This window comes from Cicer arietinum, chromosome 6 (genome assembly GCF_000331145.2).
Source record: "Cicer arietinum cultivar CDC Frontier isolate Library 1 chromosome 6, Cicar.CDCFrontier_v2.0, whole genome shotgun sequence".
NCBI classification, from domain to species: domain Eukaryota; kingdom Viridiplantae; phylum Streptophyta; class Magnoliopsida; order Fabales; family Fabaceae; genus Cicer; species Cicer arietinum.
Genome location: NC_021165.2, coordinates 36055850 through 36079738, shown reverse-complemented (window position 1 = coordinate 36079738; position 23889 = coordinate 36055850). Strand labels below are relative to the sequence as shown.

Sequence of the window (23889 nt, the reverse complement as noted above, 5' to 3'; positions counted from 1 at the left end):
GCGACCTTCAGACAAAAGAATAAAACATTTTAGTATATATCTTTAAATGTAGAGTATTTTGGTGATTTTAAGAAAAAAAGAGATATCTAAATAAATTAATTCTTTTTCGAGCAAACTTTTAATATAGAATTTGTAGTTAACTTATTTGTCTCGCATGTTTTTCTTTAAAATTATTATTCTAAAAAATAATGAAATGATTTACATGAGATATAATTATATTAAAAAATATAATTAAATTCAATTATTTTTATATTTAAATTTTATTTTTAGGTGTCTGATAAAATAATTTATTAAAAGAATTTCACTTCTAAAAAATAATAGTTATTAACTAAACATAATATATATATATATATATAGCAAGATTTAGTAAAAAAAAGTATTATATAGAATAATAAGATGCTGATTTTGTTTTTTGGCACAACAAGATGCCGAATTTCGTGAAACCACGGTGTAAAACAATATAGTAATTACACTCTTAAAATATATAGTAGTAATTAATAATAAACAGCCAGAAAATAAAATAAAATTTGGAATTAGGAAGAAGCGGAACTGAAAGGGAAATTATTATGAATTGAATTTGCGTCGAACGAAACGAAGCCTTTGTTTTCACCGAGTCCGAGTCCGAGTCCGAGTCCGAGTTGACTCATCCATCTATTCTCTTCTCTCCGACGGCACAAACACTCTTGTGTTTGTTACAACAAATCAACCCTAACCTCATTGATTTGTTCACCCTTTTCTTTTCTTCTTCCATTTGCGACTGTAAATTGTTCTCAGTGCACCCTCCCACACCTGATTCCAATCCTGTGGATCTGGGTGCTCTCAAACTGGCTATGGATTACGAACCATACGACAGTAGCGGTTAGTTCTTCTTAAAGTTCCTTCCTTTTTATCCCTCTTTTATTAGGGTTAGGGTTTCTATTTCTTTCTTTCTTTTTTCTCTCTATCTTTTTATTTTAATGGCCAATTATCTAATTTTGTTTTTTTTTCCTCCTATATTTTCTTCTGCAAGAATTTATTTATTTTTCTTTGGTTTTTATTTTTTCTAAGCTTTTTCTTGTTGTTGCTATTGTTTGGGTTGTGGCTTTGGAATGAGTTTTCATTGAAACTCATATTCTTATTTTTATTTATTTTTTTCCAACATTTTTAAGGTTGTATACCAAACTAACCTCTACATTGAGGTCCAATTTGGATTAGTTTATACATTATGAGAGCTAGTGAGCTTCTTAGTTAAAAGAAGTTTATGTTTCTTCACTTACTAACTATGTAGCACCGACACTTCATATTGAAGTTATGTAAAGTGACACCGGCTGCAACCGGAATTTGTAGTTACATTTAATTTCGTTTATTTTCTTAAATTATTACTTGTGTCAATGTTGTTTCCATTTCGTGTCTGTTGGTGCTTCATATCTTATGAATTAAGTCTTTATAAGCTAATAGATGTTTATAGAGAATTTAAATGCGAGAGCTTTTGGGAATATAGGGATGCAGGATCTAATTTTTTATTTTTCTTCACTAATGAAAAAGTCTTTACGAGTTTATAGGTTTTTATGGAGAATTTAGATGAGAGATTTCGGAAAGACTCGGTTTCTGACGCCAATTTCAACTTATATGAGAAGTTATTGTTTTAAGAACTTGGTTATTAAGAGGATCTTTTAATATTTTTCGTGGTCACAAGTGCTTCATGAAAAGTTTATCCACATTGGCTATATCCTTATGCACTGTCATACTGACTGAATTTGAATTTCTGTTTAAAATGATACACTATAGTTTTTCGTTGGTCAAATACTTGATTGCTTTCTTTGTAACAATTTGCATGTGTTGAGGAGTTGGTATTTCAAATACGGTTTCCTTACCTAACAATTCCAACCACCTAATTGATTGTTCTGCCCTGTGTTAATTGTGCTGTCACTTTGTGGAGTTAATGATACTTCTCTGTATGCCTAGAAGTATTGGTTGCAATATATTTTTAATGCATGAGATTAATATTTCACCAGTACTGAATAAAATATTTCTGATATTTTCATCATGTATTCAGGCTTTAGATTCACTTTTTATATACCCTGGGTTGATTGTGATAATTGCAGGAACCGATGATGATCTTCCGCCAACCCATCAAAATAGAATTCCCAGGGGAGGACGTATTGCTGGGAATGGAAGATCCGCTGTTGGTTCAATACCATACCCCAGGGTGTATGGTGAAATTGATATGGAAACACAAATTCATCAACTTGAGCAGGAAGCATACAGTTCGGTTCTGAGAGCCTTTAAAGCTCAAGCTGATGCAATTACTTGGGTATGTTTTATTCTTTTATTTCTGCAAAACTTGTCTTTGAATGTTTGCGATCAGTTTTAAATGACTGCTACATGACATGTATTTTCTTCAGGAGAAAGAAAGTTTGATTACAGAACTGAGAAAGGAGCTGAGATTATCTAATGAGGAACACAGAGAACTCCTTGGTCGGGTTAATGCGGATGACACGATACGGAGGATAAGGTCTGATAAAATTATGAAACAAGGTTTCTTGTTGGTCTATCTCTCCTTTAGACGTGAGATTGTCATGAATTTCCACGTGTGCTGATATTTTGCCTTTTTTTTTTGGAACAGTGTGCTGATATTTTGCTAATCAATGCTTTGTTGGATAATGACATAGGGAATGGAGACAGACAGGTGGCCATCAGCCCGGCGTACTGAGTACTGGTCAAGCTCTACATGATTCAATTCCAAGTCCAACCGTTTCTGCATCTCGCAAAAAGCAGAAGATTACACCATCCGTACCATCACGTTCTTTTGGTGGGCCTTCTCCCCCATTTCACCCCCAAACGGTGGCTGCACCCCACCAGCCATCTTCTTCTGCACCAAAACGAGGATCTGTTCCTGGATCAAAGGGAAAGAAGCAAAAGCCTGTGAGTAGAGAACATATGTACTTATTTGGATTCATTCATTGCGTTTGGGTTTGATAGCATGAATATGTCTCTATTTTTCATTTGTAGGGTCAAATATTACCTGGTGTATCTTCAGCAAAGCAGTTTCCTCCTTTGGGACCAGGTGGAAGGAATCAAGTACCTAATAGAGCTGTCATGGGTGAGCTTGCTGAGGGAGGATCATTTGGTACACTGATCGGTAGGAGAGTGCGGACAAGATGGCCTGACGACAATAACTTCTATGAAGCTGTTATCTCTGATTACAATCCAAATGATGTATTTACAACCCTGGAATATTTGGTAATTTGTTTGACACTAATATGTGGCGAAAATGTTTACTTAAATTCCTCAATTTTCAGGGACGGCATAATCTGGTCTATGACATGGGGACTGCAAATGAAACTTGGGAATGGGTTAAATTGTCAGAGGTACATCTGATGCTTTATCCTGTTACTTGTAGTGAAATCCTTGCATATTTTTCTTTTAATTTAATTCACCAAGTTTGCAATCATAACTATTTCAAAATTTATATTTGATATCAAATGATATTCAATGATACTAAAATAGTCCATAATGATAGTTGGGTTGGGAATGTGGAAATTAAACAGCAAAAACACATGTAAGGTATATTTAGATTCTTGATTTAGAATATATTTATAATGTTCAGTACAGTTTGTTATATAATATGTTTGACAGACTTGAGTATGAATGAAGTTTGATAGAGCTTGTCAACTTTATTAGCATTTAGAATGGTACTTGATACTTCATTCTATCAGTCATATCTGAAATATAAATTTATGATCTTGAAGTATCCTTTTTTACAAAGTAGTTAATGACCCTCCCAAACATGCTATTGCAGTATACATAAAACTTAGCTCATCTTTGTCATTGAGACTTAAGTAACCAAGGGAAGCAGTTGCTATAGGCTGTGAAACAAAGGCTGAACTTTACAAAATACAGTCTGTTATGCCCATTTGAAACCAGTCAACAATAGTGATTGATTGTGCTGTGGTCACTTCAGTGTGTGCGATGGTATCTGCTTCTGAAGCTCATTATGTTGTTTTTTAGTAGCATTCATTATTAGGTTTTTATCTTGGTCCTAAGTCCTAACTCATCTTTACAAAACCATGTTATAAGGTGAGGGGGTGTTACTGTATATAAACTATTTTCAGACTTTATCTCTTTTTCAGTCTGGGGTATGGGTTATTTTCCAATACCCCTCTTGCCTAATACTATTGGGCTTAGTGCGTGGATAATATGGTGGGTGGCATGAATTAATAGGCTCTGATATCATATTGAATTTTTATATTGGACCCAACTCATCCTTACAAAGTCAGCTTATATGGTGAGGGGTGCCACCTAAAAACCGGTTTATATGGTGAGAGGTGTTACTCTTTATAATCTTTTTTTCAAGCCTTATCTCTTTTACATGTAGGACTTGCTTTTTTCCTAATACTGTCATGGATTTCTAGTGGGTGGAATTGCAGTTGTGATGCATAGTTATGCATCTGCAGGCCGAGGGTTAGATGAATCTTTGCTCAGTTCCATCTATGGGGATTATTCTATTCGCTTTAGCCCCCTAGATTGAAGAATCTGCTGTCCATCTGACTAAAATCCAAAGATTCATCTGTGAAATGAAAATCATAACTGTCTTGTTTCTGATTATTGGCATCACTGCTCGTTTATCCTTGTGTATATGACATTACTTTCGTTGTTTCTTAAACATTTTTTTATCGGCCTATCTTTTTAATTCTCTTAACCCTTTTTATATTGGTGCTTTTAAAATTTTAAAATATTTGGGCTAAGATGGAGGTCAATGCTCATTGAATTGAGTATTACATTTCAAGTTTTAATGTCTCTTAAACAGTTTTTAAATATTTGTATTTATTTTCTACTGTGGCTGCTACACATTCGAAGATAACACTAGTATCATTTTTAGGGTAGTTCGACGTTGCATTCCTCCTTTAACTACATGTCCAAAAAGAGAGGTTGGATAGTGCCAAAGTGCTGTCTGGGTCATGGAGTAGGCTGGTTGGATGTGAACCATAGATTAATAATCAAAACGGGAGTGCAGAAATTGTGGTTACTGTGTTTGAGGACTTGATGTAATCCTAAACAGAAGGAAAAATTATAGTTTGGCTTCCCTGGATTGGAGGTGACTTGCAAAATCCATACTAATGTTGTGCAAGGGAATGAAAATAGTTATTGTACCATTGTTTGAATATTGTATTTTATGATGGAACAAAGTGAAATTTTCATTTCATTTATTGGGAAGTGGAAGGAATGGTAAGAGCTGTAACTTCATTATTGCTTTATAAAGTGATTCCTTCCAATAATAGTCCTCAACTCTGTGGGGTAAGAAAAATGGATCTTTGGATGGAATAGAATGAAATACCTTGCATCAATTCCATTTTATTTGGCTTTAATTCATCCCTTATCACCAATCCAAACACACCTTAGGACAGAGACACAAAATGCCTAATTTAGGGCAGTTAGGTGCATTTTAAGCTTTATTTCTTTTCTTGTATCTTGAATGTTCAATAATATCTTGAAGATGGTTTTGGAAATGATTCTCTTGATGTCATGTTTAGCACATGTTAATATTTTATTGCTTTTGCTAATTCAGATGCAGTATTTTAACTGCAGATATCTCCTGAAGATATTCAGTGGGTAGGTGAGGATCCTGGAATTAACCAGCGTGGGGGTTTTGGGGGCTCTGGTCATGGAATGAATAGGTCTGTAGGGCGTGATAGTGTTCCGGGAATTGGAAGAGGTAGAGGGGTTCCAAAGGGTCAATCTAGAAAAGATTTCTTGTCATCACAGAATGGCGTGTTAAAGAAGGCTCCTGATGATATTCAGATACTTCACACAGACACACTAATAAAGGAGGTAGTTGAAAAAGAAGTTTTATTAAATCGTTCTTTCATTGAGATTGTTTGATCTTGTATTCCGAATATTTAAGTTTTTGTTTGATTTGACAGGTGGAGAGGGTATTTAGTGCAAATCATCCTGATCCCCTTGAAATTGAGAAAGCGAAGAAAGTATTGAAGGTAAGGGCATAATTATATTTCCTATTCCATTTTTTATATTAAAAGCTCCTGACTTATTTGATTTTCTTGCAAAAAGTTGTGTGTATATACGCCTGATCTGTATATAATTCGATGCAGGATCACGAGCAGGCTCTTGTTGATGCACTTGCAAGACTTGCTGATCTTTCTGATGGTGAAAGTGGTACTTCTCGGTTTTCATTCCTTATAGCAATACTCATGAGCTTTGTCATCTACTAGCCTTCTTAGTTGCATTAACTAATTTTCGTACTGGTAGAGACTGGAGTAGCCAACCCCAAAAATGCATTGTGGGGTGGTTGCTCCACCAAAGATAGTGACTAGAATGAAATACTTAAACAATTGTGCAAAAGATACAATATTAATAATCGGTTAGGTTTAATAATTGATTGGACAAACCAAACCAAACCAAACCCTATTCCTCCAATTTTTCCCTCTTCTCTCGGTGCGACAAAACGTAGCAGCCATAGCCCTTCAACCTCTGAATCCTGCATGTCTCTCTGGTACATGGTGCTACAACAGTTCCCTGCGACTGTGACCTATGATATCAGCACCTTTTTTCTCTATTTCTGTGATGTCAACTCTCTGCACTCTATTCTTTTCAAGTTCCAGAAACTGTGCTCTTTCTGCTCCTATTATCTCTGTTCTTGATATCTTTGTTCTCTGTTCAGCCAATGACATGGTGTCATCTCAGTCCCAACTACAATCAGCGCCTCAATATTTGTGCTCTGTTTGTTCTCTGTTCTGTGGCATATTTGAGCTCGATATGGTATCTTGTATTCTTCGTTTTAGAGCTCTTATATGTGTATAGTATAAGTTGCTTCTATGGTATTTAAACTTCAGGGAGCGGCCATACCTTATTTTTGTGAGTGAATCACCACTTTAGTTCTTGAAATTGTAGGGTTTAGACAATTTAGTGTTAAAATAAGGAAATTCCAAAATGAATCTTGAATTAGATAATCGTCGATCACATTAATAAATGTAGAGAATTCCAAGATTCCAAAATGAATTCAAGGGACTACATTGACCGACCCAAATAGACTTGTGTAATCGAGAATTTTCTATTTGAGGAATTATTTTGAAATTTGGTTAATTTTAAGAACTTAATCACCCGTCTCCAACAATTTCAAAAACTTAAAATGACGATTCAATATATTTTTGTTGTATCAAAGTGTATGAAGTTTTCATTTCAAAATTTCCTCTTTTGCTGTGATTGTAATAACTATGATGCATTAATATGAAATGAACTGTGATGAGTATGATGCAGCAAGTTTATGAGTATATGGCGTACTAACCGCAATTTTCCGCCATTTTAGTATGCACATATCATGTACATCTGTTAGCTTTGTAGTTAGAGTTTGGCCTTATAACTTAAAGTAGTTGAATTCAAATCTCTTTGGAGACAATTGTAAAATACTCATTAGTGTCATTTTAATAAATAATATAAGTAGCCATGTCAATTAAAACAAAATGACAACATTGTGTGCTTTTCAATACAACCAAGTGATCATTTCTAAACAAAGTTGTTTATGTTTGTTTAACTTTGGTGTATTGTATTGTTGATACAGATGGGGCTGGCCACCATTTCCCACGTGGTCAATCAATGGAGTGAGAATGATGGTAGAACTTGTTACTTTGTACAATGAGCAGATGAGGCATTATGGTAGCATAACTACGGAAAAATGGTGTATTTTTTCTTGTATTATTATGACAAAAAGACACTATTAAGAGTTTATAGCACTAGGCATGATCTTGTGGATTAGGTATTCTGTAGGACGATAATTGGTGTAGTTTGGTATTAATTATTTATTATTGAGTTTAAAAGTTGACCTAGGGCCAATTGATACTTGTTTAATACTCCATTAACTTTAGTCATTACGTGTGTTAGTGTATAAATTCTTGTATTTTGATGTGTCAAAATTGGTGTCCACTCCCTTTGACATGTCATAAGTTATTTTGATAAATTCTTTTATAACTTGATCAAATGGGAATTTCAATGAAATTTGATATTAAAACAACTTAAAACTTAAAAGGACTTGCAATTATCTATGTATTATTATTTTTTCTTCCACTTATATCTTCTAATTAATACTACATACATAATTTTCTAAGTATTATATATTCTATTTTGTATTTATGACAATAAATAACCCACTAATTGTTCATTAGGATAATTTGATAAAATTGTTATTTTACTTTTTTTTTTTTATTACAGAAAAAAGAATATACATTAACCGTAATTTAATGAGATGAATGTAGTATAATAATATGCTTTTAAAAATATATGTGGATTTTAAAAATATTCAATATATAGCAATTCAAAGAGTAAGCACCGAAGAGTTTACACATGGCTTCTCAAATAGTTAAATAAAGAAAAAAAAACTAATACAAATAGTTTTTTATATACAAGAAACTAACTAACGTAGAGTAGTTAATTAACTAATTCAAAACTAAATAACTCTAAAAACCTAAATGAATAATTACTAAATTCTAACAACCTTAATAGCCCCCTCAAGGTAATTTTACCATTAACTTAAATTTTCTTTCTCTTCTTTATTTCCTTCTTGCATAGTTTTGTTGTAAATGTAGGAAAATTGTAACCGTATTTCTTCTCCTTTTGAGTGTGAAGAATTATAAAAAAAGAGGTATTTTTATTGTCGAAACTTCCTTCTCCTAACTAGTTTTGTATTTTATTTCATCTAAATCAAAATCATAATAATATTTGATGATGTCATTTGTAGAAGTACGATATTACTAAAACTGCAACCAATGTCATGATACCACGTTAAAAATAAAAGAATCACATTGTTAAAGATGAATCTCGTACTGAAAATAAATTTGAGAGTTTAATAAAAATAACTAATATAGAGTAACTAACTAATTAGAGCTAACTAACTCTAACAATCTAATGGAATCATTATTAATTTCTAACAAACTAATCGAATCACTAGTTTTAACTCTAGTTGCTAATTTTACAATTTGACATTTTCAATCTCTAAATCAGATGTTAAATAGTCGTTAGATGCCAAAATTTGTAATTGTAAATAAACCATTTATTCAATGGTAGTTTATTTAATGTGTCCATTTTATGTATCCCATTCCTAAAAACTTTTTTGTACGTAGATGCATTTCATCTTTTGACTCCTGCTTCAAAAAAAGGGCTTCCTCATACTCTAGTCATATGTAGAATTGGGTCTAAGATACTTAAAAGCAAATCCAAATTGTGGATTTTATTCAAGAACTAAGCAAGGTTTGAGTTTCTCCAAACAACTTATTTCAGATTATGCTTAAAAAACTTGTATTCTAATTTTGATTAATTTTTCATTTACCAATAGGTTAGAGTGATCGTAGAGAATGGACAACACTATGATGGTGATATATTGATGGGGGCAGATGGAATATGGTCAGAAGTAAAATACACCATCCTTTCCTTTTAGTTTTATTATGGTTTAAATATGTATTAAATTTTTAGGACAAGACCAACTTTTTTTCTTTTAATCTTTTTGTACTTACAAATATATTATATTTTATTTTTGATTCTTATTGTTTTATGTTAGTTCCAATAAATTTCTTTACGTCAGAATTACTGATCAATATATAATATATAAAATATTTGATTTTTTTTCTCTTGAAAATGAGTATTACAAACACCAATTTTAATATGGAATAAATTTAAAAATAAAAGAACATAGAACAAAAATAAAAAATTGTATATTTATAGGTAACAAATGTATACTTAAACTAGTTTTATTCACAAATGAGTTCTTTTTTTACGTGGGTATTCTATGTTGTTTTTGTTTATTTCCTTAGGTACGTTCCAAACTATTTGGATGGCAAGAAGCTATGTATTCAGGTTTCACATGTTATAGTGGATTAACAAACTATGTCCCCCATATATCAATACTATTGGCTAGGTATTTCAATTCCTATTAATATTTTGGTTTCATTGTAGTTTTAGTTCTTTTATTTACGAAACTAATTTTTCTATTTTAAAATATGAGAGTTTTGGTCTCTTTCTAAATTTTTAACTAACAAATGACGATATGACATACTTTAAATAACGTGACAGATGATATAATGATTAATACACACGAAGTCACAATAAAACTCTATAAACCTTACTTTCAACTTCAATTTTTTTTATTTTTTTTTTATTTTTGTAATTTAATTAATGCATCTAGATGATTCTATATCATTAAATCGTATGCTATATCATTTAGAAATGTCAAATCGTAATTTTTGAGTTAAAAAATTTATGAGATAGACCAATGACTTTTAAAATAGGAGACCAATTCCATAAATTGATGAAAAATAGATGGATCAAAATTGCAATTACGCCTAATATTTTTAGACAATTAAATGCCTCTCATGTTTTAAATAAAAAATACCCATTTTCATTAAATTATTGAAGCATGAAAGAGATAGAGGTAGAAATGATATCATTTAGTTAACAAGTTTATAATATTATGTCAAGAAATCTACTATCCAAAAACTTTAGCTCTAAAATAAAAAATGGAATTGGAATTCATGCATTCACACAATCACATATTTTGTTTTGTTTTTTTTTTTTTTTTTTTTATCAAAGATAAGATGACTCATATTCTGACTTTTTTTTTTTTTTTTTTTTTTTTTTTTTTTTTATCAAAGATAAGATGACTCATATTCTGACTTTATATTTTATATTTGATTTACTAAAGTTGGAATCTTCACCGACTTTGACCATCATATAAAACCAAAGTGGGTCAGAATTCGACTTTGTATTTTTGATTAGATTTATTGAAATAAGAGTGTGAGTTATGTGATCGATCTTGATCCAATGGTCTTGATCATGTGACTACATCAAACACTTATATGGAGGAAAAGATTTTTCAAAATGATAAGTTTTTCTTATTTGATGTTTAAACTTGAAGGTATAGAGTGTTCTTTGGCTTGAACCAGTATTTTGTTGCTTTAGATGTTGGCCATTGAAAGATACAGTGGTATGCTTTTCATGGGAACCCTCTTCATGTGCCCCATTGCCAAAAGTGTATATATATATTCCTTTTGTGTTAATCTATGTAACATTGACACTTTAAATTGAACATCTTAGTGTCTGACACATGTCAACGTCTGAAAATGACACATGATTTACATATATTTGGGGTTTCAAATATTGGTTGTGGTGATGGTTGTGATCGTGCAGCGATCCTTGATATTATGAATAATTGTGCTAAAATGTAATCTCAATTGCGGTTAAATTTCTCCTTCAACAACATAAGAAATTATATCATGGCATGGCCTAAATAGATGTTGTGGACCTTTATTTAAAAACGTGAATATTAGGAACGTGAATATAATCTCTTTTATTTTATCAAATTATTACCACTTTCTATACGTCTTATCCGGAGTTCATGTTTCATAGGCTTCAATTGCTAATAAATTTTAAGGTAATTGAAACAAATAGATTGATATGACTATGTTAATGCAGACAAGAAGAAAAGACTGTTAGTGAAAACGTATTTTTAAATACAATCCTCTTGTTAAGGTTGGTAGTACTTTTTAAGTATCTAAGGATCATCTTAACATCAGTTAAATGGGATTCTCTTGGATCAACCTGAAGTCTTGCACACACACACTAAACATAATATCAGGTTTGAAAGCAGTGAGGTAGAGCAGTGATCGAATCATTCCTTTATATGTTTTCTGGTCAACCTTCTGATATGATTCATCCTTTTCAAGTGAACATGTAGGGTGTATTGGTGTAACCATAGATTAACAATCATTCATTTTAAACTTCTTGTGAAGCTCTTTTGTATATTTGGTTTGATGAATGTATGTACCTTTTTGACTTTGCTGAATTTGTATCCCTAAGAAGAACTTAAGTTCTCCCATCATACTCATTTGAAATTCAAGTTGCAACAACTTAGCAAATTCTTAACAAAGAATGCCATTAGTAGATCCAAAAATAATGTCATCAACATAAATTTGAATGATAAGAATGTCATCTCATGTTGATTTTCTAAACATGGTGTTGTTTACTTGTCCTCTTTCAAAATTGTTTTTAAACAAGAAATTAGTAGTCTATCATACCATGCCCTAGGTGCTTGTTTTAGACTATATAGGGATTTCCTAAGTTTAAATACATGGTCTGGAAATTTAGAACTTTCAAAACCTGAGGGTTGTTTATCATAGACTTCTTTACTTATATAACCATTTAAAAAATTACTTTAACATCCATTTTAAATAATGTAATATTATTATTTGCAGCAAAGAGAGTGAGATACAAATAGCTTCTAACATTGCCACTGAAGCAAATATCTTAGTGTAATCAATGCCCTCTTGCTGACTATAGCCTTGTGCAACAAGTCTTGCCATATTTCTGACCACTTCACCTTTTTCATTTAACTTGTTTCTGAAGACCCACTTGGTTTCAATAATGTTTTTCCTTTGGTCTAAGTACTAGATCCCAAATATCATTCCTTTTAAATTTGTTTAATTATTCTTGCATTGCAATAATCCATCCATCACTGCCAATGCTTTATCAACAAATGTAGACCCAATTGATGAGAGTAAGCTAAACTAAGTAGTATATTTCATTGATGATCTGGTCCTCAAATGATCACTTGCATTTCAAATGGTTAGTGTTTTAGGATGAGATGATTTGTACTTCAATCCAGATTTGCCTTCTGATTTATCTTAGGTGCTTTTGACTTGGTCGGGTTCAACTTTTGATGATTTGTCATCTTCTTCTGATTTGCTTGTATCCTCTAATTTCTCAGGTTCTTCTGATTTGTTTGCATATGTTGTCTCTGGTTCCAGTAAATCTGCATTATCATCAACTTGCTTTCACTTTTGAAGGTCAAACTGTTTGTCATCGAATTTAACATGTATTGACTCTTCTAAAATATGAGATTCCCTATTAAACACCCTATAAACTTTAGATATTTCATAATAGCCAATGAATGTGCACTTTTGTGATATGAAACAAACTTGCCAAGGTTGTCTTTATTATTTAGCATATAACAAGTATAACCAAATTGTTTAAAATAGGAGATGTTATACATTTTACCCTTCCATAATTCATATGGTGTTTTATTCAATATTGACCTAATTAAGATTCTATTTTGAATATAGCATGCAGTGTTAATTGCCTTTGCCAAAATATGTTTTGCAATATCCATCTCATTTAGCCTGGTTATGGCTGTGTAGACAAAATCCCAAATTAATATTTTGATGATAATTAAACAAAAGGTTAATTAAGACTTCTAATTATGATTCTAAATGTTTTGGTATTTAACATGTGTATTTGAGTGTCTTAAACAAGATGTGTACCAAGAATTACAAAACAAATCTTATTAAAATAAAGAAAGCTAAATTAGTGAAACGAAGAACGTTCTTGGTTCATAAGAAAGTTCAAACTGATAGGCTGGAAATGACACTACTGTTGTACTTTCAAACAGACGTGCACAAGTGATTCAAATCATGGGATCACTTTAGACAAATGTCATGATCAGAACAAAAGTCAGCTCATCTCAAGGAAAATTCGAAGATCGTTCTTGGTTCATAAGAACATTCTTGTTTTCAGCAAGAACATTCTTGCTTTATAGCCGATCTTATCCATTCACTTACTCATGACAGCTGGACTACTTCCAATGGTCAAATGAGCTGTCATAAGTTCTCTTAAAGCCTATAAATAAAGCTTCACGATGAAGAACATATCAGAGCTCAAAGTGTCAAGCAAAACATCACTCACTCAATCATACTCGAACAGAGCCGACCCAACACGTTATGAGGGCTAAAGAGAAATTATTAGACGGGGTCTTTTCAAAATTTAATAAATAAATTATTAATATTTTATTTAATAACTATAAATATTTTCTTTGGCAGAATTAATGGCATTTTCAAATCTATTTTCTCTATTTTTTTCAAAATATGAAATAAGACATTTCAACGGTTCTACGACAACATCAAGAACTCGTGTAAAATTTTCCATATTTTAGTTGAAGAAGAAAATAGTGTGTATGCGTTGTACCACTCAAGTAACTCATGTTAGCAATATGTTCACTACTTGTTTCATGATTTCTCCATTTATAACTAATATTTCTGATATGAGATGTGCTCACTTTTTGTCTCGTAATTTTTCAATTTATAACTAATATTTCTTTCATCCCTACCGCCTTCATTAACCAATTTAGTTGTACTAAGAAGAGTATTATATAATTTGCAACAAAAACAAAATTCTTTATTTAATTTATGTAAGATTTTATCGGTTTTAGTTTTAAGAATATTAAAATGTGAGGCCTTTTTTCTTAAATAAAAAAAAATTGAGGTATTTTTATTAAATAATTTGTTTTTTTTGTTTTTTTTAGGGATGCCTAAAGCGATTGCTTTAGTGGCCTTACCATTGGGTCGACTCTGTACTCGAATCCTCTTGAGCTTCTCAATCATTGTAAGTTTTAGGTGTGATATTAGAATATGTACTCACTGAGTTCTAAAATCTAGAATCTATCTCAAACATGATTTGAGCATACTCAGATTCTAACAATCTCAAAAATCATTACTTTGTAACTCATGGCTATATTGTCGACATAGCTTGAGTAGTTTGTAAATATCCTTTTATGATTTAAAAGGTAGCTTGTAAAATCCTTTCTGAAATAATGTAAGGTAACCTGTGAAAATTCTTTCTAGGTAGAAAGGTAGTACTTTGTAATAGATCAAGATTGATCTGTAAAAGTTGTGTGAAAACCAAGAACGTTCTTACTTGGAGCACTTAGTGGAAAATCTCACAATTGTGAGGACTTGACGTAACTCGTGTTGGGTGAACCATAACATATTCTTCTGTGATATTTCTTTCGTTATCTCTATTTACTTTTTGTCTTATAATCAGTTTTTATATTGATAAGTTAATATTGTTGTTTTCTTTCCACTAACAAAGAACGCTCTTCGTTTGTAACAACCACCAATCTTGAGTTAAACATTTTAGTTTTTAATAGGAATTTTTAAAAAAGGGCAATTATAATTCAAACCCCCTTCCTTATAAATGATATTGTTACTTCAATGGTCATATCTTGAATGGATCTATTCTTACTTTCTAGAACTACATTTTGTTATAGTGTTCTAGGAGATGAGAAATTGTGAGAGATTCCATTCTCATCACAAAAACTTTCAAATAACTTATTTTCAAATTCTTCTTCATTATCACTTTTAATTGTTACAATCCTAGGACCTTTTTCATTCATTAATTGTTTGCAAAATGCAATAAACACTTTGTGGCATTCATCTTTATTTCTTAAGAATTTTACCCAGGTCCACCTAGTGTAATGATTTACTATCACAAATACATACTTCTTTTCATTTAGTGAGGTTGTTTTCATTGGTCAAAAGAGATATATATGTAAGAGCTCAAGGGGTTTTAAGGCAGAGACTAAGTTCTTAGGGGTAAAATAGTTCTTTATTTGTTTTCCCTTTTGACAAGCTTCACACATAATTTTAGTTTTGCAACTAAGCTTGGGTAAATCTCTAACTAGTTGAAGTTTATTCAGTTTTGAAATTAACCTAAGGTTTGCATGACCTATCCTTTTGTGCCAAATTAGTTTCTCTTCATTCACTGACATTAGACACTTAACCTCTTGTTTCTCTAGGCTAAACATATTTATTTTATAAATATTATTTTACCTCTAACATGTAAAGCGTACAAATCCATCATTTTGACTAATATCCTTGCATGTTTTTTGATTAAATATAGTATCATAATTATTTACACTTAACTGACTAATACTTAATAAATTATGTTTAAGACTTTTAACAAACAAAACATCTTTAAAATAAGGAGAGGTACCATTATCAATTGTGCCTTGCCCCCATGATCTGGCCTTTATGCTTTCTTCCAAAAGTTACTTTGCCTTATTTGATCAATGTCAGGTCTTAGAATATAGAATTTTCTCATGTGATATGTCGCGAGCATCCACTGTCCAAGTACCATGATTAGTGTTTTAGCTTGGTTCTTGAGCACATCTGAAACATAGATAATTTTTTTCTTAGGTACATAAAGTTGGTTGGGTTCTGGTTTGTTAGTCTTGAAAGGTTTCTTGTCTTTCCTTGTATTTAACATGGGATACAATAATTTAGAGTTACCTTTCTTAGAGCATACATTGCACAAAATATCAGAGGGATTGGTTTTAGGTTCAATTACTATTTTTTCAAATCCTATACTTCTTTACAATTTCTACCAACTCCATAAAGCATAGAAGCATACTTGCTTCTTTCCGTACTGTCACCTAGAAACTCTTAAAATGCTTCTTCATGTATTTTAAAATCACATGTTACATTTTCTAAAGGTTTTGAAACATGATTGTCTGTCAATATTTTATTTTCATCTTTGACCTTAACACATTCAGTTTTGAAAACACTTATTTCTCCAGTTAAATTACCATTTACTTTCCTAAGTGTTTTCAATTTTAAGAGACAACTTGTGGTTCTTGTTTAAGAAGTCATTTATAAAGTAATTAACTCAGATCGAGTTAATTCAGAAAATACCTCAATTTCTTCATCAATTGATTAACTTCCAGAGTCAGAATCAGTGTTGGATCCAGATGCATAGTTAGTATAAGCCATCAGAGCCAAATCTGTTTGCTCTTCATCATAAGAGGATTCATCAGAATCATCACAAGTAGCCATCAGAACCTTCTTCTTGGGTTTGGAATCTTTCCTCTAATGTTCCCCTTTTCCCATATTTAGACATTCAGACTTGACATCTCCAGGTTCATTGGATCCATAGCATATGATGTCTTCCTTTTCAGATTTTTCATCTCTTCCTCTACTAGATTTCCCGGAATATCTTTGAGGAAATTTCTTCTTCTTGTTGTGCCACATTTTCAGAATTTTTCTAGATATGAAAGTCATTTCCTCTTCCTCTGAATCTCCATTATGATCCTCTAAATCTCCATTATGACCCTCTAAATCATCATCCTCTGATTCTGCTCCTTTTGCAAGGTTTTCTTCTACTTGGGTTTCAGAGCCAAAGTCTTGTTCTGCTTCTTAAAGCTCAAATTCATGTGATATGAGAAAACAAGTCAGTCTTCTCAAAACACCCTACAAGTCAGACTTCTCAAAATAGCCTAACAACTCTAAACTTTTTGAGGAACATAAACACCTTGACTCTACTACCCAAGTCTTCCCCCTACAACCTGACAACCCTAGATTGTTGAAGGCACACAACATCTTGACCCTACAAGTGAAGTATTCTCTGAAGTAGCAATGTCAATTTACATGAAAAAGGGTTTGAATTGTAAATGTTTCTATTTCAAATTTCCTATAAAAACTTAAGATTTTAACTCAAGATTGATCTTGGTTGTGAAAAAACAGAAAACATAGAACGTTATTGGTTTGTGACTAGGAATCGAAGAACGTTCTTAGTTAGTTAAAATCAACAATTTAACTTATCTATTTAACTTGATAATCAAAAAGACTAAAAGTAAATAGATAAGGGAAGAGATACCACACAAGGATATATCATGGTTCATCCAACTCGGGCTACGTCCAGTCTTCACAATTGTGAGATTTTCCACTAAGAGTTCAAACAAAGAACAAGCTCGGTTTTACACCACTAGTTTAGATCAACCTTTAATCTGTTACAAAGTTAAACCTTTACCAAAAAAGGAGTTCAAACAGGTCGCATATCAATCTTTAGATAGGAGTTTACTCTTCACCTTTTAACCATAAAATGATTTTCTACAAACTACTCAACACTTATATTCTTGAGTTTACACGATTATGGTTTAAAGTGTTTTGTCAGAATATGAGTAAGCTCAACTCATGTTTCAGATTAGATTCTTGACAAAAGAATTCAGTAGAATAAGTCTAAGAAATTGAATGAGGACAAAACTGATTCTTTTGTGTGAATGAGATACTTTGAAGTGTATGAATGTAAGTGAGTGATGAATTTTCATAGCACTTGAAGTTCTGATTTTTCCTTGAGCTTGACCTTCCTTTTATAGGCTTTATGAAGGTTGATGACAGCCAAAAGAGCCGTTGGAAAGTGATCTGCTGTCATGTGTCAAATTTGACCAAAGACCAGACTTTATGAATTAAAAATGTTCATGTCTTTGAACATTATATGTTCCAATTCTGTGATGGGAATGGTTGGTCTGAAGCTTATCATTCTTGGACAACTTTTATTGTGTTTAATGATCCTTTGATTCTCAGTTATATGATTGATGCATTCAGTTCAAGACAATGTTTTGATTCACGCAAAACAAACTGGAGAATAATGTCAATATGTTGGAGAATGATTGTTGAACCTTCCAGAGACTGATGATCATTCTTGAGACTGATGAGAAATTTCTGCAGATTGATGTTATCATTATGGAGATTAATATTTAACATGCTGGAGAATGATGTTAACATGCTGGAGATTGATGTTAACATGCTGAAGAATGATCATGATTCATGTTAACATGCTGGAGAATGATATTTGATTGATGTTAACATGCTGGAGAATGATCATTCTTGAACTTAGTGGATAATCTTGTTTGCTTTATCATGAGTTGTGCCTTTTATCCTTTGTTTTTTTTGGAGTGTTTCTATTTCAATTGTGAGCTTAGTATATTCCTTGTAGAATACTGGAAATGTACTTGCAAATTGTAGGAGCTTTCTTTTCATGAAAGAATGACTTAAGTATTCTTGTTGTAATGAAGTTGTGGAGAACGTTCTCTGTTTTCAAATCTTTTGTCAAGAACGTTCTCCGTTATGTTTGTATGAGTGTTGGTTTTTTATCTTTAACAGTTGTTTGCCAAGTCTTTCTTCTTTGCATTTTGGATTGATTCTTTGCTGAGATGAATCATGTATATCCCTTGTGGAATACTAATAATATGATTGTGAAATCGAGGAGCAATGATTGTGAAATCCAGTAGCTATTTCTTCTTCAACAGAGGAGATAATTTATTCTTGAAATTTCAGAACTGTGGAGAACGTTCTCCGTTTTCCATACTTTTGTCAAGAACGTTCTCCATTATGTCTTTGTATTTTTGCTTCCTTTTCAAATGATCTTGCTTCCAATTTATAGCATAATATGATCATTGATTGTTGTATTTGATCATCTTCTTCATGAAGATGTTATCTTGAAGATGTAATAATCAATCTCTTGAATGATTGATATATGATACATTCCTTTCGAGATTACTTCATTATTGAATGGATACTCCTGCACTTTGATGAAGTGAATGGATTCTTGCTTGTTCACTTATGCAATTCATGTTCCTTAAACAAAACTCAAGTGCAATCATTAGTAGACCACCATTTATAAAACTTAATCTTTTATTTCATAAGATTTGTTGTCATTAAAAGATACATCAAAAAGGTTTTTTTGCCTCAACCTTCTCCACACAATTTGACAACCCCATATTGTTGAAGGCACACTAACACCTTAACCCTACAAGCCAAGTCTTCTCAACACAACCTAAGATCCACAAATTGCTTGAGGCACACTAAAGCCACTATCGGGATAGGTTACAATGAGTTTGAAACTATTTTGTTTTTTCTTCTACTAAGCATATTTATTACAATGATTTTCTCACACTAACATTGAAGTACTAAGAATATTTTTCTTTGAACGAGTGTTTTGCCAGAACACAAAACCTTTAACTCTATATACTTAGAAAACTAAGCTCTTGAGGTTTTCTGAACAACTTTGATTTTTAGGATTTCTGAGTTTATGTATTCGTGTTATTATTTTTCTTCTTCAGCCTTGATCCACTATTTATAGTTGAAATTAGGGTTTGTGAATTACTTGATGAGTTTCTGAATCATATATCCATTATAGCTTGGTCAACAAAGATTTTCATCAAAAATAATTTTGAATCGTATCTTCATCCCAGCTTGGTCAACAAATATTTCTTCCAAATATAATTCTGAAAGACATGTTTTGATAATATGACCTTTAGCCAATTCTTTTTATTTTCGAATTTGATCCTGAGAAATTCTTTCAGAGTATAACTTGATTGTTAGAGTCAGATGTTGTATTCTTTTCTTTCTTGATAATTAGAGGTAGACTGCGTGACTTAGAATTAATCCACATCTTGTCTCGTCACTTAGAAAGATTTAATCCACTAATTCAACAGCTTGAATTACAAAGCACTTGACCCTATAAATCAGTCTTCTAAAAAATCCTGACTACTCAAGATTTTTTGAGGAACATAAACACTTTGACTCTACCAGCCAAGTCTTTTCCACACAACCTGATAACCTTAGATTGTTGAAGGCACACAACACCTTGACCCTACAAGCCAAGTATTCTCCACACAATATGACAACCCTAGATTTTTGAAGGCACACTAACACCTTGGCACTACATGCCAAGTCTTTTCTAGACAACCTGAGATCCACATATTGCTTGAGGCACACTAAAGCCACTATCGGGATATGTTACAATGAGTTTGAAACTGTTTTGGTTTTGCTTCTACTAAGCAAATTTATTGCAATGCTTTTCTCACTAACAATGAAGCACTAAGAATATTTTTCTTTGAATGAATGTTTTGCTAGAAATTAAAACCATAAACTTTGAATACTTAGAAAACTGAACTCTTGAGGTTTTTTAACAAAACTTTGATTTTTAGGATTTATGAGTTCGTGTATTGATGTTGTTCTTCTTCAAACTTGATCCACTATTTATTGTTGAAATTAAGGCTTCAGTTTAGTAGTTTGAGAATTTGGAATGACATCCTCATTCTAGCTTGGCAAAATAATGATTTTCTTCAAATCAAATTTGAGAAATTCTTCTAGAATGATATGATGCGTATTTTATTCATATTGCATTTGGAAATTATTTAGCTGAATCTTCCTTCATATGCTTGATTTGATTTGGGTAGGAAGAATTATTGGGCCTTGTTCATGATTTTTCAAAATTTTTGATATGATTAAGTGAAATTTATCTTTTATCAAAATCCTTGACTTTTCATCAGAGGCATTGACTTTTCTTCATTAGAGTATAACTTGATTGTTGAAGTCAGATGATGTATTTTTTGTTTTCTCAATAGTTAGAGGTAGACTGCGTGACTTATAATTAATGGCTTGGGAAAATCACATATGTTTCCTTATCAGAGTTAGAGCAACTTCATAGTTTGTTGTTTATTAGAAGAAACACTTTGGAACGAGTCGTAATATTCAGAGTCATGGCAACTTCAGAGTATGTTGCGTATTAGAGGCAACACTTCGGAACGAGTTGTAATCTTTAGAGTCATTGCAACTTCATAGGCATCATTTTGGAGTGTGTTGAAGTCATCATAGTCAACACAACATAAGCTTTAGAGGCAACATTTTAGAATGTGGCTTCAGACTTCAGAGGTATGCATAAGTACTCTTCAATCAGAGCATGCAAAACTATTGTTCATCTGAGCATGCATAAATGATGTTCATCAAAGGCTTGGGAACTGTAAAAACACGTTGAATCATCAAAGGCATATGAATTCTTCAGAGGCAGTCTTTAGACTCAAATTTCAGAGGCAAACATTAGAGGTAGATGTGCGTTCTTTTCTAGAGTGTCCATTTGACTGATTTTGAGGATTTCATTGACTGTTTTGATTTCGTTTCCTTTGACCTTTTTACTTCCACATATCACTTCCTTTGGTGGGTATCCTCTAGTCATTTCCTCCGATTTTCTTCTTCCAATTTTTCATACCTAATGAAGTACTTTTATTGTTCTCATAAAATACTTTTGTTAACATAATTTTTTTTCTCAAACACCTTCAATCCTTAGACTAGAGTCTTGAATTTGGAAGATATTGTTTCAGTGTCTTTATCTTCTTCCATCTTGAGTAGCTCACACTTTCTGATAAGAGGTTGACCTTTGCTTCTTAAACTTGCTTGCTTTTTATATAGGTCAGAATCAGACTATCATAAATGCTTGTTGTTGTCTCGCTGTTGGTGCACTTTTCAAATTCTGTGAATGTGACTCCATTTATCATGAATGTTCTGGACTTATGATGCATCTTATACATCTTCTTCTAATCAACATTCATCCTCTTTCTTGGGATTTCAGTACCATCTTCTTTAGTTGGAGCAATATAACCATCTTTCACCAAGTCCCAAAGGTCAGAATCTTATGAAACAAAGAAACTCCTCAACATGTCCTTCTAGTACTCAAAATGTTCACCATCAAACAAATGTGGTCTATTGATGTTTCCTCCAACAACTTCTTCACCGAATCCAGACATATTGAGTCCTTAGGTCGAACTCTGATTCCAATTGAAGGTGCAAACATAAGAAGATAGGTTGAATTGTGTTTGTCTAAGTTGGATTCTTTTGGATTATTTGATTAAAATTGGTTTCGATTGAATGACTTAGAGTAGAAGTAGTAACAAAAACAAGGAAGGCATGAGTAAAGTGACCCAAATAATTTATCCTGGTTCACCACCAACTTAGTAGCTACGTTCAGTCCCCTCACTTAGAATGATTTAATCCACCAATTCAATTCCTTGAATTACACAACACCTTGACCCTACAAGTCAAGTCTTCTCAATACAATCTGACAACCCCAAATTGTTTGAGGAACACTAAAGCCACTATCGGGTTGGGTTACAAGAGTTTTCAACTTGATTTGGTTTTTGTTTCTACTAAGCAGGTTGTAACAATGATTTTCCCACACTTACAATGAATCACTAAGGACTAAATAATATAAATTTGAATGAGTGCTATGCTAGAACTTAAAACCTTAAACTCTAAATACTTAGAAAATTTGAGCTTTTGAGTTTTTTTCTGAATGACTTTGGTTTTTAGGATTTCTGAATTTTTGTTTGTTGTGGTTGTTCATCCTTCTTCAGCCTTGATCCCCTATTTATATATGAAATTAACGTTCTTGAATTTTCTCCCTCAAGAATTCTAAATCACATCTTCATTACAGCTTGGTCAACAAATATTTCTTCCAAATATAATTATGAAACATATGCTTTGATAATATGACCCTTAGCCAATTCTTTATTTTCGAATATGATCTTGAACAATTTTTCAAGAAGGATATTGTGCATATTTGTTTAGATTACGTTTGCAAATTAATTCACTTGAGACTTCCTTCATACGCTTGTTTTGATTTGATTGGGAATGAAATATGGGCTTGTTATAGGATCTTCAAAAGTAAGGATACGACTAAGTCCAGTTCAATATTTTTCTCAATCTATCAAAGCTTTTGACTTTCCATCAAAGTCGTTGATTTTTCTCCATTATAATCATTTACTTGATTGGTGGAGTCAGATGCTGTGGTTCTTGAACAATCAGAGGCAGAGGCAAAGCTGCATGACTTAGAATTAGTGGCATGGGCAACTTCACCTTTGTTTCTTTGTCTGAGTTATTGCAACTTCAGAGTGTGCTATGTTACGTATCAGAGGCAACAATTTGGAAGGTGTTGCAGTCTTTAGACTCATTTCAACTTTAGAGTGTGCTCGGTAGGCATCACTTTGGAACAAGTTACAGTGTTTAGAGTTAGCGAAATTTATACTTGAGATGCAGGCTCAAACATTGGCTTCATACTTTAGAGGCATGCTCAAAAATATTTTCATCAGAGGCATGCTAAAGTTACCATTCCTTAGAGGCATGCTACAAGTATTGTTCATCAGAGGCATGCTACAATTACTATTTATCAGAGGCATGCTACAATTACTGTTCATCATAGGCATGCTGAAGTTATTGTTTATCATAGGCATATTGAAGTTATAGTTAATCAGAGGCATGTTGAATCTTTAAAGGCACAAAATTCTTCAAACGAACGTTTAATATTCAGAGGCAAATGCAATACCTTCAGAGGCTTTCTGGATCTTCATAGGCAGACACACAAACTGACTCATCAAAGGCATGCAAATCAGAAGCACACTTCAGTCTTCAGAGGCTGACGCAGAAACACTCTGAACTTCTAGAAGCACACTTCAGTCTTCAGAGG

At 32.3% G+C, this 23889-nt stretch overlaps 1 protein-coding gene across 2 annotated transcripts; it reads left to right on the top strand.

Annotated features, from left to right (window-relative positions):
* The first annotated feature begins 517 nt into the window (after positions 1-517).
* On the top strand, positions 518-7891 carry LOC101507910 (protein EMSY-LIKE 3-like). 2 transcript variants are annotated; one of them, XM_004516423.4, is made up of 10 exons: positions 523-858; positions 2085-2293; positions 2385-2494; positions 2652-2904; positions 2992-3198; positions 3282-3350; positions 5569-5811; positions 5904-5972; positions 6090-6153; positions 7556-7891. In XM_004516423.4, exons 1-10 carry the CDS (start codon positions 831-833, stop codon positions 7597-7599), a joined length of 1296 nt encoding a protein of 431 aa, XP_004516480.1. In that variant the 5' UTR covers positions 523-830; the 3' UTR covers positions 7600-7891. The 2 variants fall into 2 exon arrangements, 1 of the variants encoding a protein (XP_004516480.1); XR_012163691.1 differs by lacking the exons at positions 5904-5972; positions 6090-6153; positions 7556-7891 and adding an exon at positions 4862-5077 and having other exon boundaries at positions 518-858; positions 5555-5714.
* The last annotated feature ends 15998 nt before the right edge of the window (positions 7892-23889 follow it).